Raw genomic sequence first — 25455 nt, 5'->3', positions numbered from 1 at the left:
GGTCCGAAAAAAGCAGCAAATTCGACAGCATGTCGTTATCGTTGTAAGAACGAATAGTACTTCTTCCAACGACTGAATGGCGTTGCGTTTGTTTAAGTTGTCTCTAACAGAAATACGAGATGGTCAACGTATATAGAAACTGGACTTTTTAAGAGTCCTTGGTAGTAGAAAAAAGCTTAATTTGCTATTTAGTGTTTTTTTTCTATCGCTACCTTTTTTTTTTACATTTTAATGCTAGAGGATGAGAAGGTGAAATTGATGTCCTGTTCTTGGAAAATTTTGCTATGAAACTAAAGCAACTACTATCAAAATGATATTGGAATGTTCTTTTTTACCCCAACTTTTGTACCTGCAAGCAGATGCCAAAGCTATAAAAGATTTATTGTTTTCGCATAAAAATTAGGAGGATTACTGTGTCAAATTTTATACAAGCAATCAATCTATCTACAAAGTCATGGGCGCTTTTAATAGCCTTCTCTCTTAAATCAATAGGTAAAATTTGTTTGGAAAGTTCATCTATTAAACTCATTTGAATTAGTCGTACATAAAAGGTAAAACATTAAAATAAAATTTAGATAAGAAAAGGAAGGAAAGAATGTTTACCATTGCATTAATTCGAAAAAGTATTAAAGTAATTGGGTTAGAATAAAATGAGCAAGATCAACATTTTTCCAATATTCAGAGTGAGCATTCATTGCTGAGACATAGCTATAAGAAGTATCTAGTGCACCTTCTTGTAGCATGAAGTCTATACGTCCCGTTTTGTTCAATCGATACATTCGCTCATCAATATGCCAATCCCGAATGTTTTCAGCTCCCTGTGATTCATCGTGAGAATCAGCGGTGGCCTCGTTAAACACAGAAGCATAACTCAATGATTTTAAGATTAGGGTATTAGCAATACCAGATCGAAGGCCAGAAAGAACATTCAGAGCACCACCGGCAATTTTATGCCCTACACCAGAACTTGAAAGGTCTTGATGAGGGCGAAAGTGAGAAATTTTCTGAGGTTTTAAGCGGGCCATTTGCTTAACCACCAATGGCTCTACACGATAACTGATGGGGTCAGTGGGATGAAATATATTATAGAAGTTTTGACAGCTAAGGATCGAGACACCCGAATCGAAACTTTGCTCAGAATAACTTAGACTGCGAGTCAAATTCGTTTTAGGAATAGGACCTGCAATTTTTTTACCATTCAGCATTTGAAATAATCCCAATGGGCTACCTAAGGCGAAAAAGTTTGCAACAGGAAAGTCAAGTTGCAGTTTTGAGTATTTGATATTTCCTTGGTAACGTATAATATCAAATAAAATTAGAGCCCCCAAGGAATGTCCAAGAAGTGAAACATGGCCATTAAATGAGGGGACATTTTTTTTGTACAGATTGTACAGACGATTCAGTCGCTTCACCACTGCTGCCAAAATTTTATCTCGATAATTTGGCTGACAATACAAGAGGACGTCTAGCAAAACATCCGAAATAATGTTTCGCAATCCAGTAACCGTAGGGATATTTATATTATCCAAAGTTGGAATGGAATCGTCTTCCAAATCGTCTAATGCAAGATCTCTAGACATGTTCAATGATTCATCATCATCGTCATCATCGTCCGCAAAAGACGAATCAAGGTCCCTTGCCATGCCAAATCTTATGTCTTGACGCCATAACAGAGGCAGACATTGAACACCGTTTCCACCTCCCTTCAGTTTGGGATACACAGCTTGCAGGTCTGGAGAAGAATTAAAGGTTTTTTTTAAAGTTTTACGAAAGTTACTAATATCCTTTACAAAACTGACAGTTTCCACACGTTCACCCATTTTTTGACCGATGCCATGACAGCACAATATTAGATGATTAACTTCCCGGTCGGGTCTTGACATTAAATGAGAGGCATCAGTCGCGGATGGAAGGTCTATCGTACTTTCGGTATTACTAGGTGTAAAGTTGTCACTTGGATCTGAAGAATCGTTTAAAAGAGTGGTAGAAGTCAATTCCTCAGTAGGGACAGGTGTACTCGGCTTCGAATTCGACTCCAACATATCCAGTTCATAGCCTCGCACCAATTTATCACTTCTGTGAAAGCTAGCAGGAGAAAACCGATTCATAATTTTCACAGAAACGTTACGATAAAAGTCATCATACACCAGTCGGGCATTCCTGCTGCCAGTGTATTGTACGAATCCACCTGTATACCTTCCAAGGAGGGCCCATGTTTTTGATTGTGCAGCAGCAGAGTCTTTTTCATTCGAAAATTCTCGATAGGGACAACTGTTTAAATAACCTTCTTCCACTTGTGTCGCTAGATTTTCCTCACAAGGGTACAGTTTATCCCCACGACTAAAAAACCACGTTCCCCTGAGTATCCGGTAAACGGGACCATCCCAGTATATTGGTGAGAGTTCTCTTGAAACAACGTTCACCGAATACAAATAATCCTCATTCACATTGACCGGTTCAGATTGACCGTCATTTTCTACAGCCTTTAAATAACTTTTTTCGATGTGCTCCGAGTCTTCAGCTGAAAAAGGTAAAAAATTTTTTGCTTTTTTAATTTCCGTCGGTCCCGTTCTTGATTTCCTAAGCGGTCTATCTACCGCATAGAACCAACGTACCCGCAATGAAGGAGCATCTGTCACAGATCTCGATAGCAAATGACGAAATGACAATTTGGGCGGTTGCACATGTTTCAATGGCCATTCTTCTGAATTATTCATAGCAATTAATGGCTTTAAAGCCAATATTGTAATTTCTTCTTGGTGTTTGCTACAGTGACATAAAATGTATATGGACGGTAATGAACACCAAGCATTCGTAATCCACTGTAAGGAGGAATATGACGGCAAAATAGAGTAAGGCTTGGTACGAACGTAAAATGGTAATACAATGTATAAAATCATATAAAAAGGATAATAAAAAGGGATAAATAAGATTCAAATTTTCAATCTAATGTTATAATTTGGAAATTCAATGTTGTTTATTATTAATTTTTTTTTAGCCACAGGGGATTACAATTAGAAAAAAATAAATAGTAGTAAGCTAGAGAAATAGCCATCAGCTAGAGCATAAACTCAATTTGTCTGTCTCTTTAACATAATTCATATTAGCCTCTTTGGGCAAATTTTAGCCGAACATTACCCTTTATTATGACAGTAGCTCTCAGCAGTAACTCTCAGCTACAAACTTAATAATCTTCGGCAGCTGGGGACCCTTCTTTTTCCTTTTGACTGTAAGCCACCTGCGAACGATAGAATTCTGAAACCTGTTCACTTGTTGTAGCATCCTCCCAGCTCTTGTCTTCCCGAATACGAATGAATCTTGGAAAACGTAAACTGATTCCTTTGTCCTCTTGAACATATCCAATTGCAGCTTTGTAAACCGGAGACAAAGATAAATCGGCAGCTAAGACTTCCCACAAGTACTTAGGCTCAAACCAGACGTCAGGCTGATGCGCAGGTACATCGCTATGAGCATAAAAATCTTTCTTTTTAGATATAACAATGTCTTTAAGTTGATTGTAAAAAGTTTCTAAATGCTCCTCTGAAAAACCAGTCCCGAGTTTGCAAATCGATTGAACTGTTTCGGTATCTGGATCGTAGCAGCCCAAAAGAAAGGCACCATAAACAGAAGTACGTTTACCCTTTCCGTAGTATGCGCCAATTACAATCAAATCCAGAGAATCTCCAACACCAGAAAGATAGTCTTTTTTAACTTTTAGCCAATGCCTGGAACGTTTTGACGGTTCATAATGAGAATCCGGGCCTTCAAGCATTTTGACCATTAAACCCTCACAAGAATCTTTGACAGATTCTTCAAGGAATTCTTCAATGGATTCAATAGACTTTTGATCGCTATGTTTAGCAAAAGTAAAGTCTCCAGTACTTGGTTGAAACATTGAGTAAAGTAGTTTTCGACGCTCGTTGAGTGGGGTTTCCAAAAGAGGTTGCCCATTTAGGTATAAAATGTCAAAAGCGAAAAGGCATGCTCGGACCTTAATGTCCCCAATTTTCACATCTTTCCTCTTTCTTGTTGCAAGTTTTTGAAAAGGTAAAATTTTGTTTTCATCACGGTCCCAACCGACAGCTTCGCAATCGAGAATAAAAGAACGAGCATCTGGTTTTTTCCACTTCGATACAGAAACAGAGATGTCCGGATAGCGAACAGACATGTTTTCAGAATTCCTAGAAAATACATAAAACTTCCCATCTTCGGTAAAATGAACTTGGGCGCGCTCGCCATCGTATTTGTATTCACATGTAAATGCGGCTTGATCAAACGTATTCAAAACTTCTGAAATTTGTTTCGTCGGCTTAGCCAGCATGGGTTTTGTTGGGATTCCAGGTGTTAATTTACAAGTTTCACGCAAAGTACCAAGTCCATGCTCAATCAAGTGAGGAACGATAAGGTCGTATGAAGGCAGTTGACAGTAAACATCTCGAAGAATCTGCTCTCCTTCAATCCTGTCTTGTTGCGAAAGTTTTTCTCCATTCTTATCAGCATGATATTGAGCGGTGGCATTTGCTAATGCTACTAAAATGGTTTTTTCGGCAAGTTGGAGGCGTAGCTTGCCTTCCAAAGCTCGAATCAAATATTTAGGTTCTGCACCTTCACAGGAACTCAATAGCCGCTTGATCACTCCAATTTTTCTATTTTGGGATTGGTTTCCGCTCATTTGAGCAATTTTTTTTAATGAGTCAAATAAAAATGGAATTGTCAGCGCTGCAGGTTTAAACATAGTGGGTTGATTTTGACGGGATGTTTGAGCTACAAGACCAAGATCACCAACTTTGTGAAACGATAGTTTAATCTGTTGAAGCGTTTGCCCTGTAGACTCTCCAATAGCCTTCATTATAATGCTTTCGCCAATTCCTAGCTCTAGTCCCGAGTAATCTGGGCCCAACTAATGTAAAAAAAGACGTTAGTACTGAGAAGGAGAAATCCTTTAAAACCAAACGTTCATACCTTATTGATACTTAAATACACACAGGCCAGTAAATCGCTGGGATGGTCGCGAAGAATTCCAAAAAAGTAAGTCCCCATTATATCAATGATTTCCAACCGTTTGCTAGTATTCTCTATTTTTGTGAATGCTTTTACCATTTCAGCAAATGTTGCATGACCTTTTAACTTATCATTGCGAGCATTGGACTCTAACGGTGGTTCTTTGATTGGCAAAGGTATTGGAGTAGATGCCCCAGAATCGTTGTTACTAGATACGGCATCTGAAGAAGAGGAGGATGAACCTAAAGTCTTTTGCTTTTTTGCCTCAGACACAATATTATTTTCACGCTCAACATTTTGAGTTCCAGTGTCGTCGTGGTTGTTGTGTTTCGACTCGTCGACTAATTTCACTGATTCGACCTTTCTCTTTTCGCTTGTGCTTCTCCCATCAACATTTTTGGAATCAGAAGACGATTGAGAAACCTCCACGTGCTCGCTTTTGTGCGAAGCAGAAGAAATGAAGAAGTTGCTATATGGGTTAGTCAACGTCTGTCTTCTATCTAACAAACCTAATGTCTGACTGCCTTGTCGACATCCGTATGTACTGATTGACTTGTTTAAAACGAGGAATTTGCGAAAATACTGTTCGCATAACAATCAAGTCAACGAGTAAAGAATTTCATAAGATTTGACAATAGTGAGGGTACACCTGAAGAACAAGTAACACGTGTACGATATTTGTAGTTTAAGGACAGTGAAAACGAAACCATTTTTTTCTAAGTCTATATAGATGAAATTAATTTTTATGATTATAACAGGATAATATAAAAGCTATTTATCATTGATATAGTATGAGTGTTCCTTGTCTCATTCATAAATACTATTGACTTAATCAACTCTCTCCCAACGCTCTGTACATCATAAATACAGCTAGAAAAAATGAGAAGTTGAATTGTATAGAAATGCTTTAGTCATACCAGAAATGAACAATTGCCTGTATCAACGAACGTAATAGAAACAATTTGGAAATACATTGCTAGAAGTTTATCAACTAGATTCTAACCATTTAAAAAAAAAAGAAATTTAAATCAACAAAAATTAAAATAAATTCCTAATAGGCTTATTCGCTAATGTGTAGTGGTTTGTAGTTTTTTTGCAAAAAGCTGTTCGCACTTGTTTTTCAAGTGGATTTTGTCCTTAAATTTTTAAAATTTTTCTTTTTCAAATTTTTTATGAAATGTTAATTCGAAAGCAAAAACTATCATAAAATTGTTTATAACCATCGCTTTATTTACAAAACTCATAGTCAAATTTCGACAGCCCGGCATTACTAAAAAAACATGTTACCTGTTACAGGTAACATTCAATATAAACATTCAATTTTTGATTTTTGTTCTTTCTCAGAGAATATACCTCTGCTAGCACTTGGAGAAATTTTTTCGGTTCTGAAATCTTTGTTTTCGTTGAAATCTTATTAGAACCAAGTTCTCCATTTTATATAAATTAACACTTCTTGTCTCTAGGTGGATAAAGAAACGGATTGACGATTCTGTTCTGATCCTTAAATCCATATTTTTATTTTTTGGTTCTGTTTATTTTTTCTTGGGTTTGTTGTGTTTGGAAAAAAACTGGTGTTTAAATATATTAAGCATAAACTATTATAAAACTTCATTTTATTATTTTATCATTCATATTTTTTTCAATTTCGTTTTGAAAATTTTTTATTTAAGCCGAATTCTATTAAAAATACTAAAATGTATCAACGATCTTTGTTTCGCGGTGTCGCTCAGGGTTTAAAGCGCTCCTCTGTACGTTTTCAATCTACCAGCTCTGGCTCTTCAAATGGCAATTTCTTTCTCCGTCATTGGAAGCTTTTGAGTGTTATTGGTAGTTTTACTGCCGGCGTTGCCATTTACGACATGTCCGATGTTCGTAGTTTTATCCATGGCCGCATTGAAATGCCTCTCTTTCATGCTTTCACCACTCCTGAGTTTTCTCATCGTGTCGCCATTCTCGCTGCCTCTTGGGGTATAACACCGAAGGATCGTGTAGCTGATGATCCATCTCTTGCCGTTGAAGTTTGGGGTAAGAAATTTTGCAATCCCATTGGTCTAGCTGCTGGTTTCGATAAACAAGCCGATGCTATCTCAGGTTTGTTGAACTTCGGGTTTTCCTATCTTGAAATTGGCTCGGTCACACCTAAACCTCAACCTGGTAATCCTAAACCACGCTATTTCCGCCTTAAGCCTGATTTGTCTGTAATCAATCGTTACGGTTTTAATTCTATCGGCCATGATGCCATCCTTGCTAAGATTCAAAAGCGCGTTCGCAAATACATTGCTAAGACATCTCCTCAACTATTAAAACAGTTTGATGCAAATCCCGCTTCTTGCACTGATCCCGCTGTCCTTGGCGTACCTCGTAGTTTAATTCCTAACAAGTTCCTTGGTATCAATTTAGGCAAGAATAAGAACGGTAACGAGATTGAGGATTATGTTGAAGGTGTTCGTACCTTTGGTAACTTCGCTGACATTCTTGTCATTAACGTTTCCTCTCCTAATACCCCTGGTCTTCGTAACCTACAAAAGAAATCTGCCCTCTCAACTTTATTGACTGCTGTTGTCAGTGAGCGCAATAAATTGAACTCTCCTCATCCTCCCGTACTTGTAAAAATTGCACCTGATTTGAACGAAGAAGAACTCACGGACATTGCCGATGTCCTCAAAAAGTGCAAGATTGACGGTGTGATCGTTGGTAATACTACCGTTCAACGCCCTAAGACCCTCAAATCAACTAGCCATGTTGAAGAGACGGGTGGTCTTTCTGGACCTCCTCTCAAACCTATCGCATTAAATACTCTTCGCACACTTCGTAAGCATCTTTCTTCCGATATTCCCATCATCGGCTGTGGTGGTATTTCTTCTGGCAAAGATGCTATTGAGTATGCTCGTGCTGGTGCAACTATGGTTCAAGTTTATACTGCTTTGGGATATGATGGTCCTGTAATTGCTCACAAGATTAAGCAAGAGATTCTTGCCGAGCTTAAGGGCAAACGTTGGGTTGACATAATTGGCAAGGAAGAATAGATTGGGATGTCAGTATATTTCTTTTAAAGAAAAAATTCAGTGTCGTTTACTGGTACATTATTATAGTAAAAATTTAACATATTATAGAAAATAATACTCACGTTCTTCTAATTAAATATTATAAATGAATTACCTTTTGTTTTGCATACCTAAGTTTGCTTGTGAAACTATTATGTCGCTAGTTTAATTCTATTATGAAATTAGTCATTCAGGCATTTCTTAGTAATCTCGTAAATCCTGCCAGTCTTGCTTGTCTTACATTTGTGAATACCTATTTACTTAAATCTGATTTAAAAAACATGCAAACTTATATAAACTTAGAATGAATGACAAAGTTACGTTCTTGTAAGATCGTCGCCGCTTTCTGACCATTACGCAGACATTAGAAGTTCAGAGCTCAACTTCCCATAAATCAAAAAAACCATGTTTGCTAAAAACTTACTTTTCAGATTTCCAAAATGTATAAGGATTAACGGTTACAATAATATGAGAAGGTCTCTACTGCAGAGAAATGGATTTCAAGCAGGCATTTGTCGAAAATTTGGTACTGCAACCAAAACTGATGTATGGAAAGGCCGTTTTTTGCCTATTGTATCTGGCGTTGCAGCTGCTTCTTTGACTGCTGGATATTTACTTGGAAAAAACACTTCAAATGCATCATCGAGTCAAGATAATGACCATCCTGTTGTAGGCGAACATGTCCATACGGAAACACAATGTAAGTATCATATGTTTGAAATGGCTATCTTTTTCTGTACGATTATATGAATTTAACTAACAATATAGCGTATAATGAACCATATATGCAGCGACACCGAATTGAAGATGCCATTGAGAAGAAAATGACAAGTGAAACACAACCTTCGACTGACGAGAAAGGCCGCAAGGTCAGCGCTACTGAGAATAGTGCACCGAAGAAAACTGATAAGGAAAAATCCAGCGGGGAGACAGCTGGAAATATACTTCGAGAACAAATAGCCACTGGTAAAGATGATGATGAATATGCTAGGAAATTTGAGGAAGTGGAGGAGGAGAGCAGCGAGGAGTCAGCATTTAATCCGGATACTGGAGAGATTAACTGGGATTGTCCCTGTCTTGGAGGTATGGCTCATGGTCCATGTGGAGAAGAATTCAAAGCAGCTTTTAGTTGCTTCGTTTATTCCAAGAGTGAACCAAAAGGTATGGAATGTCTTGACAAATTTCAAGCTATGCAGGCTTGTTTTCAAAAACACCCCGAAATTTATCAAGATATGGTAGGGGAGTCTGAAGAGGAAGACGCCGAAACTAATGAGAAACCATCGACTACATCTGACGAAAATAATCAACCACAATCTCCACCCTCCGATAATGCATCTAATCCTGAAGAAGACGTTATGAACATGGAGAAAGAAATTGTTAATCTTACACCTATGTCAGTTATAAAGGAAATTTAAAATTTTCGAGGCGCTCCGTTTACTATTTAAAATCCTTCAACAATATGAAATTGAAATTATTCAATTAAAGCATTTGATAGTGATCTCGTAACGAACATATAATGACTCCAACAAATGGAGTAAGTTTAAAGTATTAATGTCTTACATCGGTTTTAATAGTTAGCGGTTCTACAATAAAGTGGATATTAAATGATAATTCGAATGGGGAATCTTGATATTATAGGTTATATTGCAATTGTCGGTAAAGAATCATAAATAGGAAAACTAAAAGCTACTGCTTGTCATTATGGTTAAATTGTATCCAGAGCTACATTGTAAGGAGCAATCTCTGTTAATCTTTTCAAAAAAAAAAACAATGGAAATTCATGGGATTATTCTATCTATTATAAATCTATTATGAATAAACTACTTCTTTTTTAAGTGCCAACTTTTAACATTGTCTTCATGAGTAGGAAAATAATGTCAGTTCGATAATAGGGTAGGGTTAGAAATGCTTCTAGGAGAGGAATCCAACTTCTTATGAAATTTGCCCTTTGCCTGTCTCTCTACGAATAATTAACATCATGTCAACTGAAGAACAGAAGGAAGAAATTAAGGACATCTCATCTAAGCAGGAGAATTCTTCAGAGGTTCCCAAGGCCGAGGAAGCTGGAAAAGTAGTAGAAAGTCAAAAAGATACTACTAGTGAAGAAAAAAAGGAGGAAACTACTGAAAAGAAGGAAGATGATGGAAAAAAAGATTTATCTTTTGATGAAGCTGAAGTTTTAAAGCAAGTTGGTATGTTACACACTTTGTTTACGTTGGATTAAAACCTTTTTTGTGTTGAGTGGTCGTTACTAACAGTATGAATAGAATTTTATTTTTCGGACACCAACTTACCCCATGATAAATTTTTATGGACTACTTCTCAAAAAAATGATGGATGGGTTCCCATTCAAACAATTGCTAATTTCAAACGTATGCGTCGTTTTCAGCCTTTGGAAGCCATTGTAAATGCTCTTCGCAAGAGTCCTGAACTTCTTGAAGTCGATGAAGCTGGCGAAAAAGTACGTCGTATGATTCCTCTAGTTCGTGTAGACAACAAGAGCGTCATGGAAAGAAGTGTCTACTGCAAAGGTTTCGGTGATGAAAAAGATGACACTCAAATTGCTTTGGAAAAATTCTTTGAAGAAAATGCTGGTCCCATTAGTGCTGTCCGTATGAGAAGGGATGACGATAAAAAATTTAAGGGAAGCGTATTTGTTGAATTCAAGGAACCCGATGTTGCTAATAAATTTCTTGAGAAAGTCAAAACTGCACCTTTGAAATGGGGCGAGGACGAGCTCACTATAATGAGCAAAAAGGAGTATGTTGACATGAAAGCTGAATTACATAAAAACGATCCACCAAAGTTTAGCAGCAAACGCAGACGTTTTGACGCTTTTAAAGAGATGGATCGTCAGCGTCCTGGTAAATATAGTAACAGAGGAAGAAAATTTAAGAAGCAAAGGTCATCTAACGCTTCTGAAGAGAAGCCTTCGGCCGCTTCGGAGTAAAATGGATTAATTTTGTTTGTTTGTTTGTTTTACAAATACTTCAAAGACACTGGACAAATAAACTTTTTCGGATTGGTTATATTAGGAATTTTGGATGAATAAATAGTCGTTTCATGCAGTTATTTTGTACAATATGACCTCGTAATTTAATGCTTAAATCGTAACAATATTCGGCTATAAGTTTTGCTATACGAATTTTAAAGGTTTTGAATAATAGCAATAGTTTTTTGCTTCATCACTTATAATGTATCGTACTGAATATTTTAAATTTCACATGAGTTAATATTAAGTCCTATTTCTTTACCAGTACGACCAAGCTTGCATTTCAGAAGTTCTCAGTGGAATTTGCAATGATCAGAATTGACTGAATTAAGAACTTGTATATTTCTGGTGGATATCAACCATACAAGAATCAACTTTAACAGTAAAAATAAAAAAATATCAACCTTAGAACCATGCGTCTTTCACATATTTCCGACTGCACAGTCAACATAGGTTTACAGTTCTCGATTGCTTGACTGGGCTACGCTATCGATCCTACACATCAATATGTTCTTCAGAATACAAAATATAGTGAAGCAAAAATAGTTGACCTTCCTATAGCTTAATTATAACTGAGACATTGCTTAAGCTACTTGAAACAGAATTAAATTGAATCTTTGTTTTATACTCATTTTTGGGCTATGACTGATTTTATTACTATATATAATCAAACCGTAGTAGAAAGTATCGTTATTTCGAAAATAAACATCTAACTGACAAAGTTATTGTTTTTTATGCACTGTGCTGTTCTTCGTCATATGCTATAAGCTCACCACGTTACATCATGTTACAGATAACTTATTGTGGTTGTTTTCTATGGTACGCATTTTAGTGCTGGTACTTACATAGCCATTTATGATGTCATGTACTAACTCGTTACATACTAAGGGAGCGCACACATACACATTCCACATACTACCATCAATAATATTATAAGCACCTAAACAAAACACGCATACAATCATGCCTAGAGCCGCAAAATCCAGCCGTAAAAAAGATCCAAATACTCCTAAACGCAATATGTCGGCGTTTATGTTTTTTTCCATTGAGAACCGCGAAAAGATGAAAACAGACAACCCTGATGCCACCTTTGGTATGTTTCATTGGAGTAAAAATTAATTATTCTATCATTCTTGTGTTGATGTTAAAAGAGTCAAAAGCTAACGCGTTTAGGCCAGCTAGGATCTTTGTTGGGCAAAAGATGGAAAGAGCTTACAAGCACAGAACGTGAGGTAAGATGTTTTTGTAGTTATGGCAGCATCTACGCGTTATACACAAGTGATTATGGCTACCTCCACTTGAAAAGTTGAGTATTGGTTATTACGTTTGCAATGAGTACCAAATTTTTTGTTTAAAGTTAAAAATTCAATAATAAATTACTTGGAGACGCACGCATTTTAGGGCTCTTATTTTTTTTTCGTGTCAAATGCAAATGTGTTTGTATCTGAATTATATAAGGCGTCTGGGTGTTTGTTCTAATACTTTGATTTGTTTTGTTCTCGTTTATCACTAACCCAATTTTAGCCATACGAGGAAAAAGCTCGTCAGGACAAAGAACGTTATGAACGTGAGAGAAAAGAGTACGACACTAAACTAGCTAATGGTGAAAAAACTGGTAAAGCTTCAGCTCCTGCTGCTGCTGCTGCCGCCAAAGAGGAATAAATTAAAATTTCGTACTTTTTAAATACTCATATTTTCGATTTATTTGCTTGTCGTCATCTTGTCCTTGTTGATTCATCGATATTATAATACTGCATTTTCTCTTCAAAGTAATGCTCGTATTTGACAAGTGATACGTATTTATATGCTGGACTATCTTCTAGACACGTCTTCTTTCCCTATGACTTTGTCCATTTTCCATTTTATTAATGCTATTCCTGATAACTTTTCCATATAAATAGTCTGTATCTTGATAGAATACGTCTCTGAAAATCGTGAGTTCAAAGGAAGAGCTACAGTGTGGGGCCTTTTTGTAGGACTACTAAACATTCGCTCGGTTGTCTTGAGATGTTTGTGTATATACAATATTGTTAGGGTATGAAGCGTATACCTATTGCTTTCTTTGTCGCTCTTTCTAAGTATGCACCAGATGGGTTAAAATATTTTATTTTTGAAATTCCAGCCTCTATTTGCTTTAAACTAAATAAATAGGCTTGATTTGCATTACTTTGCTATCAATATATAAGTCTATCATGATTTTATTATACCTTGTGTTTTAATTGTACGAATATGTATAGCTGGCATATATCTGTTTTCGTGCAGTCAGTCAGGGACACTGGAATTGCTGTTCATTTGCCTTCGTATCGCAATGTACAAGGAATCACACATTAAATGATTCTAAGTTTCAGAGAATAAGACTATACCTATAGTCGTTTTTATTCGTAGCCTTGTACGAGAGGGTAATATTTTATTGAACTGATTTTCTAGTTACTAATGAAACAAATTTAAGAACAAAGACATTGTTAATCAATTTGAGTACATATTAGAGCTTTTTTTTTAAATCACAATTGATAGATATTTAAAGTAATATTCGCGACAACAAATTAATTATCGAATTTCATATTGAGTAACTTGGTATAGTCACCTGGCGTTGGGTGTCGCAGTGATACAATAAATCTCAACGGAATTCTCCCAAGTCTGTAATACATCTGTTTACTATCATTATTGGCGGGCAATTTCCAAAAAATTGTTAAAAAAACGTGATAAAGTAATTCCTTCATTTCCAATATACTTTTGCAGTAAGATACATACATATGTATTTCTTTACAATCTCCAGACTTACCTCATTTATAAGTTATGGGATTTTAGGAGCGCTTGGGATACTTACGTTTCTTTATCTATATGATGCATATTTAGCTAAGTCTTTTCAACGTTTAGTGATTGAAAGAAGGTCAAAGAGAGAGAGTCTCTCTAAAAACCTATCTCCAAACGACAATTCCCACAACTCCAAGATTGATATATCTAGTGACTATCAATTATTAAATGAATACAAGGTGGCCTACTACTTGCGTCCAGGCATTATACCATTAAATCATAATCTTGCTAAGCAGGAAGTGTTTGTTTTCCTTCATGGACTTGGGGGACAGATGTCTCAATTCCAAAAAGTGATGAGCTATTTTCCACCTACTGCTTGTCTCTTTTCCTTCGATTATTGGGGTTGCGGTCTGTCACGACAAGCTTTTCCAAATCAGCGTATCGGTTCAGTCGATCAATTAACAACAAAAGGACTATCGAAACTCACGTACAAGGTCCTTGAGAAATTATTTCCTGAAAATACACAATTCATATTGATTGGCCATTCAATGGGAGCAACCATTGCTTCAAGAGTGTCTAAAATGCTCCAAACTCGCTGTACCGCATTGTTGTTGCTCAATCCTAAGATTCGCTTCACAAGCAAAGAGATTTCCATGATAGTTCGTTTGAGGAAAACACCAAATGCTTTCATTAGCTTATATAGATTGCTTGATCGTTTTCATGGACTACGCAGCAGCTCAGTCACCAGGTCACTATCAAAAAACATTAAAGGTGACGGTGATGCTGTACGAGCACAGTTATGGCTTTGGAATAGACAGAGCAATACAAAGATTTGGAAAACAATGCTCATGGGTCTTGAAGAATTGCTAGAACCAGGGTTCCACTTTCCTAAATGTCCTATCCTTATTTTGTTTGGAGAATTTGTACGTTTAAATTCAAAATTTAATTGGTAAAGACTGACTTTTATCATAGGACCCTGTTTCATCTTTGAAGGATAAAGTTTTTTTTCAGGATTATCCTGGAAATTACACTTTTAAAGAAATTGATACTGGACATTGTTCGATGCTTGAACAGCCTTCAGAGGTATTATTTCTAAATATTTATGATCAAAACTAACATTTCAAGGTCTATAATTGCATCGACTCTTTTCTTGACAAATTTTCGACAACTGATCATAATATTTGATCATTGCTACTGGTTACTCATGCATTAGAAACATTGAATAATGATAAATTTTTATGAATTTTTATAATTTTACACTTAATGATTACATTTAGAGATTTCTTTGTTCAATTTTTTTGACAAAATTAGTTGCATTAGGTGTACAATTAGCCTAGAGAGCAGAATGAAAAATAAAAAAAATTGCATGACTCGCATCTCAAGGTCATAGTGAAAGAATGAAAAGAACGCCTTACTTTTATCGCATAGATCCAATGTAGCTTCAGGATCATATGATAGGTTATAAAGAATGTATAGAAAAAGACTGATATAGATCACAAAGAGTGTTACCAAGGCAGTTTTCCATTAAAGAATTTTGATGGATCTGATGGACAATACTGTAACAGGGGAATAAGTTCAGGACAAGTGATTAAATACGAATGCTGTCTCCTGAAAGGATTGCGCTCCATTCTTTTCTTAACCAGTAGTGGATTACTACAAGCGTATGGGTCTTCCGTAAAAGGAATGATAGCGTTCTTTCTTTCAGCTTCACGAGTAGCATCGGAAACCCCACCTTCCGGATCTATACCGACAAAATGAAATTTATGTTCGGGAAATTTGATGGCCTTTCTATGCAGATTCAAAAATCGGTCCCTTTTAAAATCAAACGATACAACAGTGATTTTTTGTGGATATCTAGATGTAACTTCATAAAAACGAGCGACAGAAAATAGAACATTTTCTAAGCTATCCCGGGCGAATTCTTCGGTAGTCCGTCTGGCAGCCAAACCTTCATCACTATTAATTTGCATAGATAAAGAATAATAAGATTGGGCTTCTGAAGAAGGACCAGCACCGTTTCTAGTTTGACCTCCGGAAAAAACCAACAAAGAGGAATCATCTTGAGATAACAAGTCTAAACCCGATCGTACATGTTGTGCAAATACTTTTCCTTCCCCCTTTTGGTAGGGCTCAAGAATCCATTCTGAATCGTCTTCCCCATTAGTAGACCCGCCTAACCAAACCGCATGACCGGCAACAATAATCAAGTGTGTGAGGTTTTTCAAAGGTTGTGCTCCTACCAAGGAAGTAGGACTAAAGCATTGAAGACTGGGATGGCTCATAGTAGAAAATATAGTAAAAAATATGCAAAGCAATATTAGAGAAGCATAAAGTGCTATTCCAGTTCGAGACTTTGGGGAAAGAACTCGCCAAAATCTAGACGATGAGGCGGTTTGGGTAGCATAAAAAGGCAATTGAATAGTTAAGCGTTTATTTAACATTTAAAGACCCAGTAGAATCCCAACCTGGGTGAAGGTCTTTGGCAAGACAAATATGAAAATAAAAAGTTGCTGTAGCGCGGTAGCGTATTATCAGTGATACCCAGGATACCCAAACAAAGCACGCGAAGCTTCTCATTGCTTAAACGAGCTAAAACTTTTATAAAAATTAATTTACCATAGATTCAAACATTAATAAAATTAATTTTATTGATAAGAACGGCAAAAAAAAGTTTTATGTTTCATCCTTTGTAATTGCAACAACGAACAAAGAATCTAAATTTTCTAGTTAATTTATTGCTTTATTTACGCTTTTTATTTAAAAAATAAGATAAAATAAAATTCGGGCGTTTAGCATACCATACATAATCACCAGTTGGCAAGAATCGAAAGTCAATCGTAACAACCTTGCTGAGCCTAAATCGGTGAACTCGTTGCAGGATTCCAAAATGTTGCATACGAAAATCACCAATCTCTTCAATTCCGCTGGCACATCAAGATCAGTTCCACCGCAACCTTGAAGTAAATTTTTAGTGAAAACGGTAGGAGACTTGTTTAATTCATCCAAGCTAATTGTGGTTAACGCGTCTAACTCTGGTATCATAGTACTCTTCAAAATGCCTGCATCTCTTATTCGAAATAAATGGACACCAGTCACTCCTTCTATTGAGCGTACAGATTCATACAAGTCATTGGCACTTTTCAAATCACCAACGTTCATATTTATTTAGTTGTGTAAAAAATATTTGGTTAATATATGTCCATCACTTGTAATCAGTCAACATTAAGGGCAAATCATAGGTCAACAGTCGTTTTGATGAATTAATTATGCATAGAATATTATATTGAATTTGTGACAAAAACAATTTAAATTAATATATGTTCTCAAAATAATGTATATGCAGACTATATGCATATTCCTCGGCGACTTTATATATTTCACGCGTACGTGACATTAACAATATTCAATCAAAGATGAACAATGAAACCGCTAGTCATTATCCTTTTATTTATACTTAAAAATCTATGTTAACCGGTATTCATGAAAAAAACAGCGGCTCAATAAATCGCTATTTCCTTCTTCAATATTGTTCATGTTATGTGATTAACCGAAAATCATGTATTCTTTCTTCTTGTAATAAATCATCGATTTAGCTTTGTTTACGACAACTATATATAGGTGAACAAGTTGAGCAGTGTTTTAATCATTTTCTGAGCGAATAATCATCCCTATAAACGCACCTAGCTCAATTACTTAGAAGTTTTTATGAATATATAAGCGGTTACTTAATTCATTCGAGTTTAAACTGATGCTAGCTATTACAAACTCAATTACGATTTGCTTAGCATTACGGCTCCATTGCCGCCATACAAAGTGAAGAAATATGGAGGAAATTCACCAAAATTAAGAAATATACAAACTTTGAAGCGACTGATTAAACTGTTGACATCCGAGAAAATTTGCATTTTCACACCTTCAGCGACATTTCCCCCGATCCCCGAAAAAGGTGCGACTTGTGAGGATTGGCTATTTTTTATTAATCTAGTGGAAAATAGCTGTTAAACGTTTGCAGATCAGTAAAAATTTTCAATATGAGTGGCAGATTGCGCAATAGTTGGTTAATCGAAATCAATTGCATTAACTGAGAAGTGGACAGATTTTTAATGATCTACGCACATATATATACTGAGACGAATAGAACGACATCTTTGCAATTTGTTTTATCCACATTATCTTCGGATTCGTAATTTTGAGATTCGCTTAACATCTCGCAATTCTACTCAAAATCTCAAATTCATTAGGTGATTATTAGTCTTTAGGCCTCACAATCCTCTCTATATTATATCCTCTCCTCCTTAACCTCATCGAAAGCCACCTCAAGAAAATACACATATTTGGAATAATCAAGTGGTTGGATAAAGAGTATTATTGGAGTTTTTTGAATCATTAAAATCTTGGTTCTACCTCAACTCTTCATCTTTTTACTGAAGGTTGCCAAAGCAACGAGTTTGTGTGTATTTTATATTTGATCTTCTAGTTTCTTTTTCGTTTATCTTTTACATAGTTTGTGTCTCTTTTTAAATTTTTTTTCTTGTTTCCATATATTTCTATCAGCTAGCACTTTAAATTTTCGATTTACTTACAAATTACTTTGTAAGGTTCGATAGTTGACTTTCCCCGCTTATCATAATTATTACAATCTTCATATAGTTTTCTCCTTTTTTTTTGTATTACTATAGTCTTTTATACTACTATCATCTTATCCAAATCATTTCTGGTTTCATTCTGTTAACATCTACCCGCATCATCCGTGATAACATTTTTTTGTGCTATTATCCACTCTATTTTTTTTTACCCTAAAATCAACCTTTGCATTGTCCCTTCTTTCTTTTCATACTTAATATTTAACCTTTATAAAAAAAATGACTACAGGTTATGAATCTGTTCCCACTTCCGAACCCTCTGATAATCTTGCACCACGAGCAGAGCTATGGCAACGCCATTTACTGGAAAAAAAAGAAGGTGATCAATCCATCTCCGTTTCGGCTTTTAATATTTCTTCAATGCATAATGAATTGTCTGGTTTAAGCGAAAAAAGTCGTCAACGTGTCGAAGCTGTATGGGCTGCTTTTTCAGAGGCTTCTTGCAGCGAACGTAAACTCGCTTTGCAAGGCATTTTAAACAACTGTTCGTCCTCTCTTCTCTCTTTTGCCTCCAGCACATTAGATTCTCTAGTACGCTTAGATTTTCTCTCTTTGCTCCCTGTTGAAATTTCGTTTCGCATTTTATCTTTTTTGGATGCTAGAAGCCTTTGCCAAGCTGCACAAGTCAGTAAACATTGGAAAGAACTTGCTGATGATGATGTTATATGGCATCGGATGTGTGAACAACATATTAATCGAAAATGTGAAAAATGCGGCTGGGGACTTCCGTTACTCGAAAGAAATACCTTATACGCAGCAAAGGCTTCCATACAAAAACGTTATGAACGACTTACAAAAAGAGGCGTCGATCAGGCTCATGAATCTTCACCCGTCAAAAAAGCAAAGCTGGACGATTATCCGACGTCGAGTAATGAAGAGACTATTTCTTCTGTCAAACCACCTTCTCCGAACTCCGATTCCAAATTCTTTCTTCCCTTTAAAACCAGACCATGGAAAGAAGTATATGCTGAACGTTGTAGAGTTGAATGCAACTGGCGGCATGGTCGTTGTCGCCAGGTTGTTCTCAGTGGCCACTCTGACGGTGTTATGTGTCTACAACTTGTAAGGAACATTCTTGCTAGCGGCAGTTATGATGCCACTATACGATTATGGAATCTTGCTACCTTTCAACAAGTTGCTCTATTAGAAGGTCATAGCAGTGGTGTTACGTGCCTTCAATTCGATCAGTGTAAACTTATCAGCGGTTCAATGGACAAAACTATTCGTATATGGAACTACAGAACCTCTGAATGCATTTCTATTTTACATGGTCATACGGATAGTGTTTTATGCTTAACGTTTGACTCTACGCTACTTGTTTCTGGAAGCGCAGATTGTACAGTTAAGCTGTGGCACTTTTCTGGCGGTAAGCGTATCACTTTACGCGGTCACACAGGACCTGTCAATTCTGTCCGCATAATTAGAGATCGTGGACTTGTTCTTTCCGGTTCCGACGATTCCACCATCAAGATTTGGTCTTTGGAAACAAACACGTGTCTTCATACTTTCAGTGCTCATATTGGCCCTGTCCAGAGTTTAGCTCTTGCTGATTCGCGATTGTTTTCTTGCTCATTGGACGGCACAATAAAGCAATGGGACATCGAGAAGAAAAAATGTGTTCATACATTGTTTGGACACATTGAAGGTGTATGGGAAATTGCGGCAGATCACCTTCGTTTAATCTCGGGAGCTCATGATGGTGTTGTTAAAGTTTGGGAGGCTTGTGAATGTGTTCACACGTTGAAGAATCACTCGGAGCCTGTAACCTCGGTTGCTCTTGGAGACTGTGAGGTAGTCAGTGGGTCTGAAGATGGGAAAATATATTTGTGGCTTTTCAATAATGCTCCAAATGAATCTCCAGTATCTACACAATCTGTTCCGATATCTTCCCTTAATGGTCAAAGGTCAAATTCAAGTGTGCAACGAGCTCTTTCTTCAGTACCCAACTACTCATCCTCGTTATCCAATATCTCAACCAGAAATTTAAATATCCCACCCTCTAATGCCAATAATGACGATGTGTCGATTCAATCGTAGTTACCCCAACATCGCATCGCCTTTTTGTTTGTGTCTATTTCTTTTTTTCTTCGGCATTTCGCTTGTATATCCTTCATTTTTCATCATTCGAAGCTATGTCTTTATTTATTGCTCGGGTTGCCAAAATGCCATATCTAAATTTGGCTCTTTTTTGGTAACAAACACTTTGTCTATAATCAAAAACTACTTCTAATATCCTTGCCTGTATTGTATTATTTAAATCATTTGAGATTGATGGCATCCCGGCATACAGTTTAGCCTTTTGCTTAATTTACTAGCGAATTATTTTATGACTTTTAACATTTTATGTATTTAATGAATACAATTTATCCTTAGTCGAGCTGAAGAATGTATGATTTGATGAATTGTAAAAGGGAGAAACTTAGGTACTATGTTGTAGGCGTTGTTTTTTCCAATTGCGCAAGTGGATTACTGATATTTTATTTCATGAGCGTGTGTATTTTGCATTGCTCTTGGAGTCAGAGAAGTATGAAATTAGCAAATTATATCAACACTCACTATTAGCAAATAAAGTCAGCTCCTACGCAAGCTAAAGATGTAACACCAAGTATTTGAGCCTAATAATTTTTATAATAAAGACATCAATTTGAAGCACTTCCGTTCTGTAAATCTCAATTTCCCATACGGATCAGTTGCATCTTTTTCCTCATTGTTTGAAATTTTGGAATCACCGGCTTTGTAACAATACTAACTTGCTTGGAATACTCAACTTTTGATTCCCAAAGAATGGTTTAAAGATGCAGCCTGCTTCTCTTGCCGGTATTGTAAGTACCTGATTTCTCTATGTGTAATTGTTTTTCCTTTCAAAATTAAACTTCCTCGCCAAAAAAAGATTTGCTTGTTTATGAAAGCATGTATCATTTAATCGATCGCGGTTTATTTAACATGTCAAATTGTAGTACTTTAAAGACAAAAGGAAGATTAATAGAAAAACAATTGTCAATAGGTGGCTGAATTTAACACTTGTACAACTTTTTCACTAACTTCAAATTTCAATCAGTCTTGCACTATATTTGAGAATTTGTTGAAAGACTACACCCATGAATTGACCCAAACAGTCCACAAGAATGCTAAATTATCTCTTCAAAAATGTCCGGCCTGTAACAAGCATTGTCGGCAGTATTGTACCAAGCCAGGCTACGATATATATGGTAATAGCGTCCAAACTCCTTCAAATGTCCCTTATTATTCTTGTTTAATGTGCAAGCGTGAAATAGCTGCGTCTCGATATGCTGCACATTTAGAGAAATGTAAAGGCAGGTCACTTTCAAACGCTACCTCGTACTCAACTCTTTTCGAAGATGACAATGCAGACGAAGAGGACTAGTTTTATTTGTTGCTTGTTTTAAGGTTTATTCTCATTATGCACATGTATGTCTTTCCCAGTAAGACGAACTACAATATTATTTTGCTAACTTGTGTAGCTAGTTATTAAACTCATATATAGTAGACTCTCACTTCAATAAAAAGACGAGGAATTGTAAACAAGAATTACCAATAAATATTATTAAAGGATAAAGATATTATTTAAACTATTTGGTTAATAATAATGCCCATATTAAGGTAACGAAGGTGAGAAGTAAATTTTTAATTGAGGAAAATATCTTTCAAAGTTGGTAAGACAAGGATAACAAGAATGAAGAAGTAAGTTGACAATAAATTTTGGTTTAACATATTTGTCATTATGTTCAGCAAATTTTAGGTAACGAGTGAATAATAGAAAAAAAATATCGTTTAATATTAAAAAAAGAAAAAGAAAGAAATTAGTTTATGTTTTAGCATTGACAACTTTCAATCGGTTTAATTTATTTTCTTTGCCATTTGAGATACCAGCTCTTTCATGATACCACTTAAGAAAAACAGAAGCAGCCATAGTTTGAGGTGCCAAATGACGGTTTAAAAGCTTCCCCTTCATATTTAAAGTACAAACTAAAATAGAGTTTGAAAGTTCATCTACTCGAAGACATTGTTCTATCGAAACGGCCTTCATTTCGATTTTTTTAACATACCTCGTCCAAACAACCAATCCATCGTCGCAAAAGACGCAGGCATTAAAATCATAAATAAATGAAGTAGCTGGAATAACTGACCCTTTAAATTTTATATGCCTTGGAATGTCCACCGCAACACCCTGGTTTCCACACAGTGCACTAAGTACTTGATAACTTTCCTCGCGGGCTTTTTCTTGGTCTATATAAGAACATAACTCTCGAAAATCGTCAAGTGTTTTGACCGCCATCCGAAAATCTCCATTCAAAAATGGATATTTCCGTAACATTTTACAAACACGTGCTAAATGTATAGGATATCTCAACAAGTGTTGCAATGGAATTAAAAGCTGACTGTTGCACGAAGAAGGATCAGAAATTATTTTTTCAATGGCAGATATTCCACTTAAATTGATGGTATACATGTGGTAAACATCACGAAAAGCGGGTAAAGATTGCGACAATGAATATACTGGAGAGCCACTGGAAATCATTTGTTGATATAACTTCGTGTGTAACTGATTTAAAGTCTTAAAGCACGTGCAAATTCCAATCGCCTCCCTTTCCATACTTTGGCCTTCGATTGGCATTATAATTTCCTAAAATGTAAGTAATCACAAACTAGTAAACACGAGCATAATATTTGCTATAGTAATCGTTACATTTAATGTTTTCTTTAAATCAACAGAGTAATTGTATTCTGTCGAAATTATTTCCTGAAGTATACTGTTAAACTCAGTAGCCGGTGTTTGTTCAACAGCTTTTGCTTCTAAATAGACGCACGGATTAGTTCTTTTCGTTGATTGTTTTTGAAGTAATCTAATCGATTTTCCACGCGTTAGAGACCTTATGATTGGCATCGTTTTTAAAAGTGCCATGCTCCAGGCGAAACGTGTTAGGAAATTGCATGTAAATAACACGCTCCAAAGTCAACTACTCAGTGTAAAACCTATGTCACTAAAGTTCATTATCCAATTTTGCGTAACTGTGGCTTAGTATCTTAAATCTATAAGTAAGCAAAGGAATAGTTAGTTAATAAAATTACTTTATTAAAAGTATTTAAAGTTTGTAGCCTTTTCAAACTTATCTTTCAATAGAAAAAGTCTTTCTCATGGACAATTTCAGTTAATGAATGTTTCCCGCTTGAGGAATGAAGCTAAGTTTTGGTCATATGTTGATATGTCTAGCTGTGAAAGGTCAATTAGATATATTAGGACCTTAAAAAACATTATTATCATGCTTGTGAGTATTCCGTGACCACTACATTCGAACCTTCAATTGACAAATATCATTTATTTGCTTAATTACAATTATAACGTAATACGTTAAAACACGTAAAATAATTTGCTAATTATGGATCACACAAATTGGCGTAAACAATTAAAAGAAGAATTAAATAAAAAAGAGAAGGATTCATGCCGTTTTTATGCATTGGACTTTATTTTGATTCTGAATTTTTTTTAAAATAACATCCCACGTTGTAACAAAAAAACTGAAGCAATAGTATTTGAGTAATCTAGTCCAATAAACTCTTGTAGTTGTATATTTGGCCCGAGCTTTAATCTTCTAATTAAGAAAAAAATACAATTGTAAAATTTTTGATAAGGAGAAAAGTACCGGAAGCAATGCTAACGTTGTAAAAGGTTTTTGTTCAATCGTTTATGGTCAAACAACTAGGTTGATATGCGTAACAAAATCCATCTCCAATTTCTTAAGCTAGAAAACTAGTTAATTCCTTCTTAGAAGCTTATGTTATTCCACTTGACTTGTAAAATTTGACTTCAATTAAAAAGTCCACCTTTTGTAAGGAAATGCTTCTCTTTATCAACTATTAATTTAGCTTTTAATATCCGTGACAAATAACTTTAGTCAATATCTTCAGGATGTGTTGAAAAATCGAAAAAAGACTTATAGATTAAAACCTTTGAATATCCTTTAAAGAATAATTTAAAGTGCAACAGCTTTAATGATTTTTAAAGGTTCAATTGGGCGGTCAGATGAATCCGTTCGGATAAGACCCATACGCTTGCACACAGAAAGCCCGCTAACAACACGACCAAAAATTGTATGTTTTCCGTCTAACCAAGGAGTAGGTGCTAGAGTGATAAAAAACTGAAGATGGTTAAAGTTAGTGTAAACAAAGTCATCATACCTGTGATGAATTTGTGTTAGGTCCAGCATTGGCCATTGATAAAATGCCAGCTCCAGTGTGATGTAAATCGGAATGAATCTCATCGTCAAATTTATCCCTAATCAATTAATAAGAATGTGAAAACTTCGTAATAAAGATGCAAACAATCGGTGAATGCCGATTTATAAAGCTTTGCCTACCCATATATAGAAGTTCCACCTCGACCTGTACCTGTGGGATCCCCTCCTTGAATTACAAAGTCTGGAATAACTCTGTGAAACTAATTTAATTAGTACCAATTTCACGAATTAAATCAAATACGATATTGAATGAATTATAGGACACATATTTATATGACTGACTGAGTCCATCATGTAAATGTGAACAGTTAAATCAATAAAATAACACACTTGAAATATTAAATTGTAGACTCATATTTCAACATGCTTATTTGCACGATGCAAACAGTGCGAAAAAAACTTACAATAACACCATCATAGTATCCTTCTTTTGCTAAAGTATAGAAATTTTGACATGTCTATAAGTTAGCGATTCTACTTTCAAAGCAAACAACACTGTTCGTCCTTTATTCTTGATGCGTACTTTAGGAGCATGTTCTGTATACAATTCAATAAGAATTTTTCCCTAAAAAATGTTAAATGCTTGAGCTTGGAAAAGATCTTACCAAACTTGTTTGTAACTCTACATTAGCCATGGTATTTACTAGTTTTTACACGATTTTCTTGCAGTTTTTCGCTGCTTGTTCAAGTAATAAGTTGAAGTTGCAACCTCGCTAAAAATACTGAAAAGGCAATTGCACAGACAATTTTAAAAGTGCTTAATA

The 25455-nt window shown here is 35.7% G+C and overlaps 13 protein-coding genes and 19 long non-coding RNA genes across 32 annotated transcripts; 16 read left to right on the top strand and 16 right to left on the bottom strand.

Annotated features, from left to right (window-relative positions):
• Nucleotides 1–8: 8 nt before the first annotated feature.
• prl58 lies at nucleotides 9–455 on the top strand. The gene has a single exon (NR_150951.1). It is a non-coding gene; the product is annotated as a non-coding RNA, poly(A)-bearing (long non-coding RNA).
• On the bottom strand, nucleotides 456–2900 carry SPOM_SPAC20G8.02 (DDHD family phospholipase; the record flags this gene model as incomplete). Its single annotated transcript, NM_001018750.2, has 1 exon — nucleotides 456–2900. The coding sequence occupies one exon, from the start codon at nucleotides 2898–2900 to the stop codon at nucleotides 627–629; it is 2274 nt and encodes a 757-aa protein (NP_593319.1). The 3' UTR covers nucleotides 456–626.
• A 19-nt stretch (nucleotides 2901–2919) lies between these two features.
• Nucleotides 2920–5652, bottom strand: cdc17 (ATP-dependent DNA replication ligase Cdc17). Its single transcript, NM_001018749.3, has 3 exons — nucleotides 5511–5652; nucleotides 4963–5470; nucleotides 2920–4900 (listed from the first exon to the last, which is right to left on the bottom strand). Exons 1-3 carry the CDS (start codon nucleotides 5591–5593, stop codon nucleotides 3185–3187), a joined length of 2307 nt encoding a protein of 768 aa, NP_593318.2. The 5' UTR covers nucleotides 5594–5652; the 3' UTR covers nucleotides 2920–3184.
• On the top strand, nucleotides 3068–5972 carry SPOM_SPNCRNA.2609. The gene has a single exon (NR_191977.1). It is a non-coding gene; the product is annotated as a non-coding RNA (long non-coding RNA).
• Nucleotides 5755–5968, bottom strand: SPOM_SPNCRNA.2610. The gene has a single exon (NR_191978.1). It is a non-coding gene; the product is annotated as a non-coding RNA (long non-coding RNA).
• A 419-nt stretch (nucleotides 5973–6391) lies between the features above and the next one.
• Nucleotides 6392–8180, top strand: ura3 (mitochondrial dihydroorotate dehydrogenase Ura3). The gene has a single exon (NM_001018748.3). The coding sequence runs from the start codon at nucleotides 6696–6698 to the stop codon at nucleotides 8025–8027; it is 1332 nt and encodes a 443-aa protein (NP_593317.1). The 5' UTR covers nucleotides 6392–6695; the 3' UTR covers nucleotides 8028–8180.
• On the bottom strand, nucleotides 6665–8092 carry SPOM_SPNCRNA.2608. Its single transcript, NR_191976.1, has one exon. It is a non-coding gene; the product is annotated as a non-coding RNA (long non-coding RNA).
• A 28-nt stretch (nucleotides 8181–8208) lies between the features above and the next one.
• Nucleotides 8209–8561, bottom strand: SPOM_SPNCRNA.2607. The gene has a single exon (NR_191975.1). It is a non-coding gene; the product is annotated as a non-coding RNA (long non-coding RNA).
• On the top strand, nucleotides 8427–10005 carry mia40 (disulfide relay system thiol oxidase subunit Mia40). Its single transcript, NM_001018747.3, has 2 exons — nucleotides 8427–8745; nucleotides 8814–10005. The coding sequence occupies exons 1-2, from the start codon at nucleotides 8451–8453 to the stop codon at nucleotides 9458–9460; spliced, it is 942 nt and encodes a 313-aa protein (NP_593316.1). The 5' UTR covers nucleotides 8427–8450; the 3' UTR covers nucleotides 9461–10005.
• On the bottom strand, nucleotides 9727–11129 carry SPOM_SPNCRNA.2606. Its single transcript, NR_191974.1, has one exon. It is a non-coding gene; the product is annotated as a non-coding RNA (long non-coding RNA).
• sla1 (La-motif domain-containing protein) lies at nucleotides 9989–11129 on the top strand. Its single transcript, NM_001018746.3, has 2 exons — nucleotides 9989–10237; nucleotides 10313–11129. Exons 1-2 carry the CDS (start codon nucleotides 10024–10026, stop codon nucleotides 10993–10995), a joined length of 897 nt encoding a protein of 298 aa, NP_593315.1. The 5' UTR covers nucleotides 9989–10023; the 3' UTR covers nucleotides 10996–11129.
• A 133-nt stretch (nucleotides 11130–11262) lies between these two features.
• Nucleotides 11263–11638, bottom strand: SPOM_SPNCRNA.2604. Its single transcript, NR_191972.1, has one exon. It is a non-coding gene; the product is annotated as a non-coding RNA (long non-coding RNA).
• Nucleotides 11305–11553, top strand: SPOM_SPNCRNA.2605. Its single transcript, NR_191973.1, has one exon. It is a non-coding gene; the product is annotated as a non-coding RNA (long non-coding RNA).
• Nucleotides 11639–11949: 311 nt separating the features above from the next.
• On the top strand, nucleotides 11950–13225 carry nhp6 (High-mobility group non-histone chromatin protein). Its single transcript, NM_001018745.3, has 3 exons — nucleotides 11950–12130; nucleotides 12211–12269; nucleotides 12562–13225. Exons 1-3 carry the CDS (start codon nucleotides 12001–12003, stop codon nucleotides 12697–12699), a joined length of 327 nt encoding a protein of 108 aa, NP_593314.1. The 5' UTR covers nucleotides 11950–12000; the 3' UTR covers nucleotides 12700–13225.
• A 337-nt stretch (nucleotides 13226–13562) lies between these two features.
• On the bottom strand, nucleotides 13563–13826 carry SPOM_SPNCRNA.2603. The gene has a single exon (NR_191971.1). It is a non-coding gene; the product is annotated as a non-coding RNA (long non-coding RNA).
• Nucleotides 13679–15062, top strand: SPOM_SPAC57A10.08C (carboxylic ester hydrolase). The gene is made up of 3 exons (NM_001018744.3): nucleotides 13679–14714; nucleotides 14764–14874; nucleotides 14917–15062. The coding sequence occupies exons 1-3, from the start codon at nucleotides 13791–13793 to the stop codon at nucleotides 14974–14976; spliced, it is 1095 nt and encodes a 364-aa protein (NP_593313.1). The 5' UTR covers nucleotides 13679–13790; the 3' UTR covers nucleotides 14977–15062.
• Nucleotides 13933–14723, bottom strand: SPOM_SPNCRNA.2602. The gene has a single exon (NR_191970.1). It is a non-coding gene; the product is annotated as a non-coding RNA (long non-coding RNA).
• SPOM_SPAC57A10.07 (uncharacterized protein) lies at nucleotides 15058–16272 on the bottom strand. Its single transcript, NM_001018743.3, has one exon. The coding sequence runs from the start codon at nucleotides 16230–16232 to the stop codon at nucleotides 15297–15299; it is 936 nt and encodes a 311-aa protein (NP_593312.1). The 5' UTR covers nucleotides 16233–16272; the 3' UTR covers nucleotides 15058–15296.
• On the top strand, nucleotides 15064–15390 carry SPOM_SPNCRNA.2601. The gene has a single exon (NR_191969.1). It is a non-coding gene; the product is annotated as a non-coding RNA (long non-coding RNA).
• On the top strand, nucleotides 15616–16343 carry SPOM_SPNCRNA.2600. The gene has a single exon (NR_191968.1). It is a non-coding gene; the product is annotated as a non-coding RNA (long non-coding RNA).
• A 121-nt stretch (nucleotides 16344–16464) lies between these two features.
• On the bottom strand, nucleotides 16465–16954 carry mug15 (the record flags this gene model as incomplete). The annotated part of the gene is made up of 2 exons (NM_001018742.2): nucleotides 16590–16954; nucleotides 16465–16505 (listed from the first exon to the last, which is right to left on the bottom strand). Exons 1-2 carry the CDS (start codon nucleotides 16948–16950, stop codon nucleotides 16465–16467), a joined length of 402 nt encoding a protein of 133 aa, NP_593311.1. The 5' UTR covers nucleotides 16951–16954.
• On the top strand, nucleotides 16559–16922 carry SPOM_SPNCRNA.2599. The gene has a single exon (NR_191967.1). It is a non-coding gene; the product is annotated as a non-coding RNA (long non-coding RNA).
• A 147-nt stretch (nucleotides 16955–17101) lies between the features above and the next one.
• SPOM_SPNCRNA.2598 lies at nucleotides 17102–18132 on the bottom strand. The gene has a single exon (NR_191966.1). It is a non-coding gene; the product is annotated as a non-coding RNA (long non-coding RNA).
• Nucleotides 17942–20815, top strand: pof1 (F-box/WD repeat-containing protein Pof1). The gene has a single exon (NM_001018741.3). It carries the CDS (start codon nucleotides 18654–18656, stop codon nucleotides 20469–20471), a length of 1818 nt encoding a protein of 605 aa, NP_593310.1. The 5' UTR covers nucleotides 17942–18653; the 3' UTR covers nucleotides 20472–20815.
• On the bottom strand, nucleotides 18531–19095 carry SPOM_SPNCRNA.2597. The gene has a single exon (NR_191965.1). It is a non-coding gene; the product is annotated as a non-coding RNA (long non-coding RNA).
• Nucleotides 19204–21942, bottom strand: SPOM_SPNCRNA.2596. Its single transcript, NR_191964.1, has one exon. It is a non-coding gene; the product is annotated as a non-coding RNA (long non-coding RNA).
• Nucleotides 21067–22059, top strand: sgf11 (SAGA complex deubiquitinating submodule subunit Sgf11). The gene is made up of 3 exons (NM_001356011.2): nucleotides 21067–21256; nucleotides 21493–21863; nucleotides 21917–22059. The coding sequence occupies exons 1-2, from the start codon at nucleotides 21230–21232 to the stop codon at nucleotides 21817–21819; spliced, it is 354 nt and encodes a 117-aa protein (NP_001343009.1). The 5' UTR covers nucleotides 21067–21229; the 3' UTR covers nucleotides 21820–21863; nucleotides 21917–22059.
• On the bottom strand, nucleotides 22036–23377 carry mug10 (Rho guanine nucleotide exchange factor). Its single transcript, NM_001018739.3, has 2 exons — nucleotides 23143–23377; nucleotides 22036–23079 (listed from the first exon to the last, which is right to left on the bottom strand). The coding sequence occupies exons 1-2, from the start codon at nucleotides 23356–23358 to the stop codon at nucleotides 22261–22263; spliced, it is 1035 nt and encodes a 344-aa protein (NP_593309.2). The 5' UTR covers nucleotides 23359–23377; the 3' UTR covers nucleotides 22036–22260.
• Nucleotides 22413–23060, top strand: SPOM_SPNCRNA.2595. The gene has a single exon (NR_191963.1). It is a non-coding gene; the product is annotated as a non-coding RNA (long non-coding RNA).
• Nucleotides 23378–23962: 585 nt separating the features above from the next.
• cyp1 (cyclophilin family peptidyl-prolyl cis-trans isomerase Cyp1) lies at nucleotides 23963–25377 on the bottom strand. Its single transcript, NM_001018738.3, has 6 exons — nucleotides 25297–25377; nucleotides 25215–25256; nucleotides 25096–25149; nucleotides 24812–24891; nucleotides 24633–24729; nucleotides 23963–24592 (listed from the first exon to the last, which is right to left on the bottom strand). The coding sequence occupies exons 1-6, from the start codon at nucleotides 25324–25326 to the stop codon at nucleotides 24428–24430; spliced, it is 468 nt and encodes a 155-aa protein (NP_593308.1). The 5' UTR covers nucleotides 25327–25377; the 3' UTR covers nucleotides 23963–24427.
• SPOM_SPNCRNA.739 lies at nucleotides 24469–25025 on the top strand. Its single transcript, NR_151111.1, has one exon. It is a non-coding gene; the product is annotated as a non-coding RNA (long non-coding RNA).
• On the top strand, nucleotides 25101–25350 carry SPOM_SPNCRNA.2594. The gene has a single exon (NR_191962.1). It is a non-coding gene; the product is annotated as a non-coding RNA (long non-coding RNA).
• Nucleotides 25378–25455: the final 78 nt, after the last annotated feature.

The sequence above is a fragment of the Schizosaccharomyces pombe genome (genome assembly GCF_000002945.2).
Source record: "Schizosaccharomyces pombe strain 972h- genome assembly, chromosome: I".
Lineage (NCBI taxonomy): Eukaryota > Fungi > Ascomycota > Schizosaccharomycetes > Schizosaccharomycetales > Schizosaccharomycetaceae > Schizosaccharomyces > Schizosaccharomyces pombe.
The sequence above is the reverse complement of the archived record's forward strand: the minus strand, read 5'-3'. Positions and strand labels throughout refer to the sequence as shown.

What these genes read in the sequence shown, in the direction of transcription:
- pof1 (NM_001018741.3), top strand. Translation starts at nt 18,654, where the DNA reads ATGACTACAGGTTATGAATCTGTTCCCACTTCCGAACCCTCTGATAAT.
- SPOM_SPAC57A10.08C (NM_001018744.3), top strand. Translation starts at nt 13,791, where the DNA reads ATGTATTTCTTTACAATCTCCAGACTTACCTCATTTATAAGTTATGGG. An exon ending in TTATTTTGTTTGGAGAATTT is followed by an intron (nt 14,715 to 14,763) that starts GTACGTTTAAAT and finishes CTTTTATCATAG; the next exon opens with GACCCTGTTTCATCTTTGAA. An exon ending in TGCTTGAACAGCCTTCAGAG is followed by an intron (nt 14,875 to 14,916) that starts GTATTATTTCTA and finishes TAACATTTCAAG; the next exon opens with GTCTATAATTGCATCGACTC.
- sla1 (NM_001018746.3), top strand. Translation starts at nt 10,024, where the DNA reads ATGTCAACTGAAGAACAGAAGGAAGAAATTAAGGACATCTCATCTAAG. An exon ending in TGAAGTTTTAAAGCAAGTTG is followed by an intron (nt 10,238 to 10,312) that starts GTATGTTACACA and finishes CAGTATGAATAG; the next exon opens with AATTTTATTTTTCGGACACC.
- nhp6 (NM_001018745.3), top strand. Translation starts at nt 12,001, where the DNA reads ATGCCTAGAGCCGCAAAATCCAGCCGTAAAAAAGATCCAAATACTCCT. An exon ending in CAACCCTGATGCCACCTTTG is followed by an intron (nt 12,131 to 12,210) that starts GTATGTTTCATT and finishes TAACGCGTTTAG; the next exon opens with GCCAGCTAGGATCTTTGTTG. An exon ending in TTACAAGCACAGAACGTGAG is followed by an intron (nt 12,270 to 12,561) that starts GTAAGATGTTTT and finishes ACCCAATTTTAG; the next exon opens with CCATACGAGGAAAAAGCTCG.
- SPOM_SPAC57A10.07 (NM_001018743.3), bottom strand. Translation starts at nt 16,232, where the DNA reads ATGTTAAATAAACGCTTAACTATTCAATTGCCTTTTTATGCTACCCAA.
- cdc17 (NM_001018749.3), bottom strand. Translation starts at nt 5,593, where the DNA reads ATGCGAACAGTATTTTCGCAAATTCCTCGTTTTAAACAAGTCAATCAG. An exon ending in ACAAGGCAGTCAGACATTAG is followed by an intron (nt 5,471 to 5,510) that starts GTTTGTTAGATA and finishes TAACCCATATAG; the next exon opens with CAACTTCTTCATTTCTTCTG. An exon ending in TGTATTTAAGTATCAATAAG is followed by an intron (nt 4,901 to 4,962) that starts GTATGAACGTTT and finishes TTTTTACATTAG; the next exon opens with TTGGGCCCAGATTACTCGGG.
- ura3 (NM_001018748.3), top strand. Translation starts at nt 6,696, where the DNA reads ATGTATCAACGATCTTTGTTTCGCGGTGTCGCTCAGGGTTTAAAGCGC.
- sgf11 (NM_001356011.2), top strand. Translation starts at nt 21,230, where the DNA reads ATGCAGCCTGCTTCTCTTGCCGGTATT. An exon ending in CTGCTTCTCTTGCCGGTATT is followed by an intron (nt 21,257 to 21,492) that starts GTAAGTACCTGA and finishes AATTTCAATCAG; the next exon opens with TCTTGCACTATATTTGAGAA.
- mia40 (NM_001018747.3), top strand. Translation starts at nt 8,451, where the DNA reads ATGTTTGCTAAAAACTTACTTTTCAGATTTCCAAAATGTATAAGGATT. An exon ending in TGTCCATACGGAAACACAAT is followed by an intron (nt 8,746 to 8,813) that starts GTAAGTATCATA and finishes CTAACAATATAG; the next exon opens with CGTATAATGAACCATATATG.
- cyp1 (NM_001018738.3), bottom strand. Translation starts at nt 25,326, where the DNA reads ATGGCTAATGTAGAGTTACAAACAAGTTTG. An exon ending in ATACAGAACATGCTCCTAAA is followed by an intron (nt 25,150 to 25,214) that starts GTACGCATCAAG and finishes GCTAACTTATAG; the next exon opens with ACATGTCAAAATTTCTATAC. An exon ending in CTAACACAAATTCATCACAG is followed by an intron (nt 24,593 to 24,632) that starts GTATGATGACTT and finishes AACCATCTTCAG; the next exon opens with TTTTTTATCACTCTAGCACC.
- mug10 (NM_001018739.3), bottom strand. Translation starts at nt 23,358, where the DNA reads ATGGCACTTTTAAAAACGATGCCAATCATAAGGTCTCTAACGCGTGGA. An exon ending in ATTTAAAGAAAACATTAAAT is followed by an intron (nt 23,080 to 23,142) that starts GTAACGATTACT and finishes CTTACATTTTAG; the next exon opens with GAAATTATAATGCCAATCGA.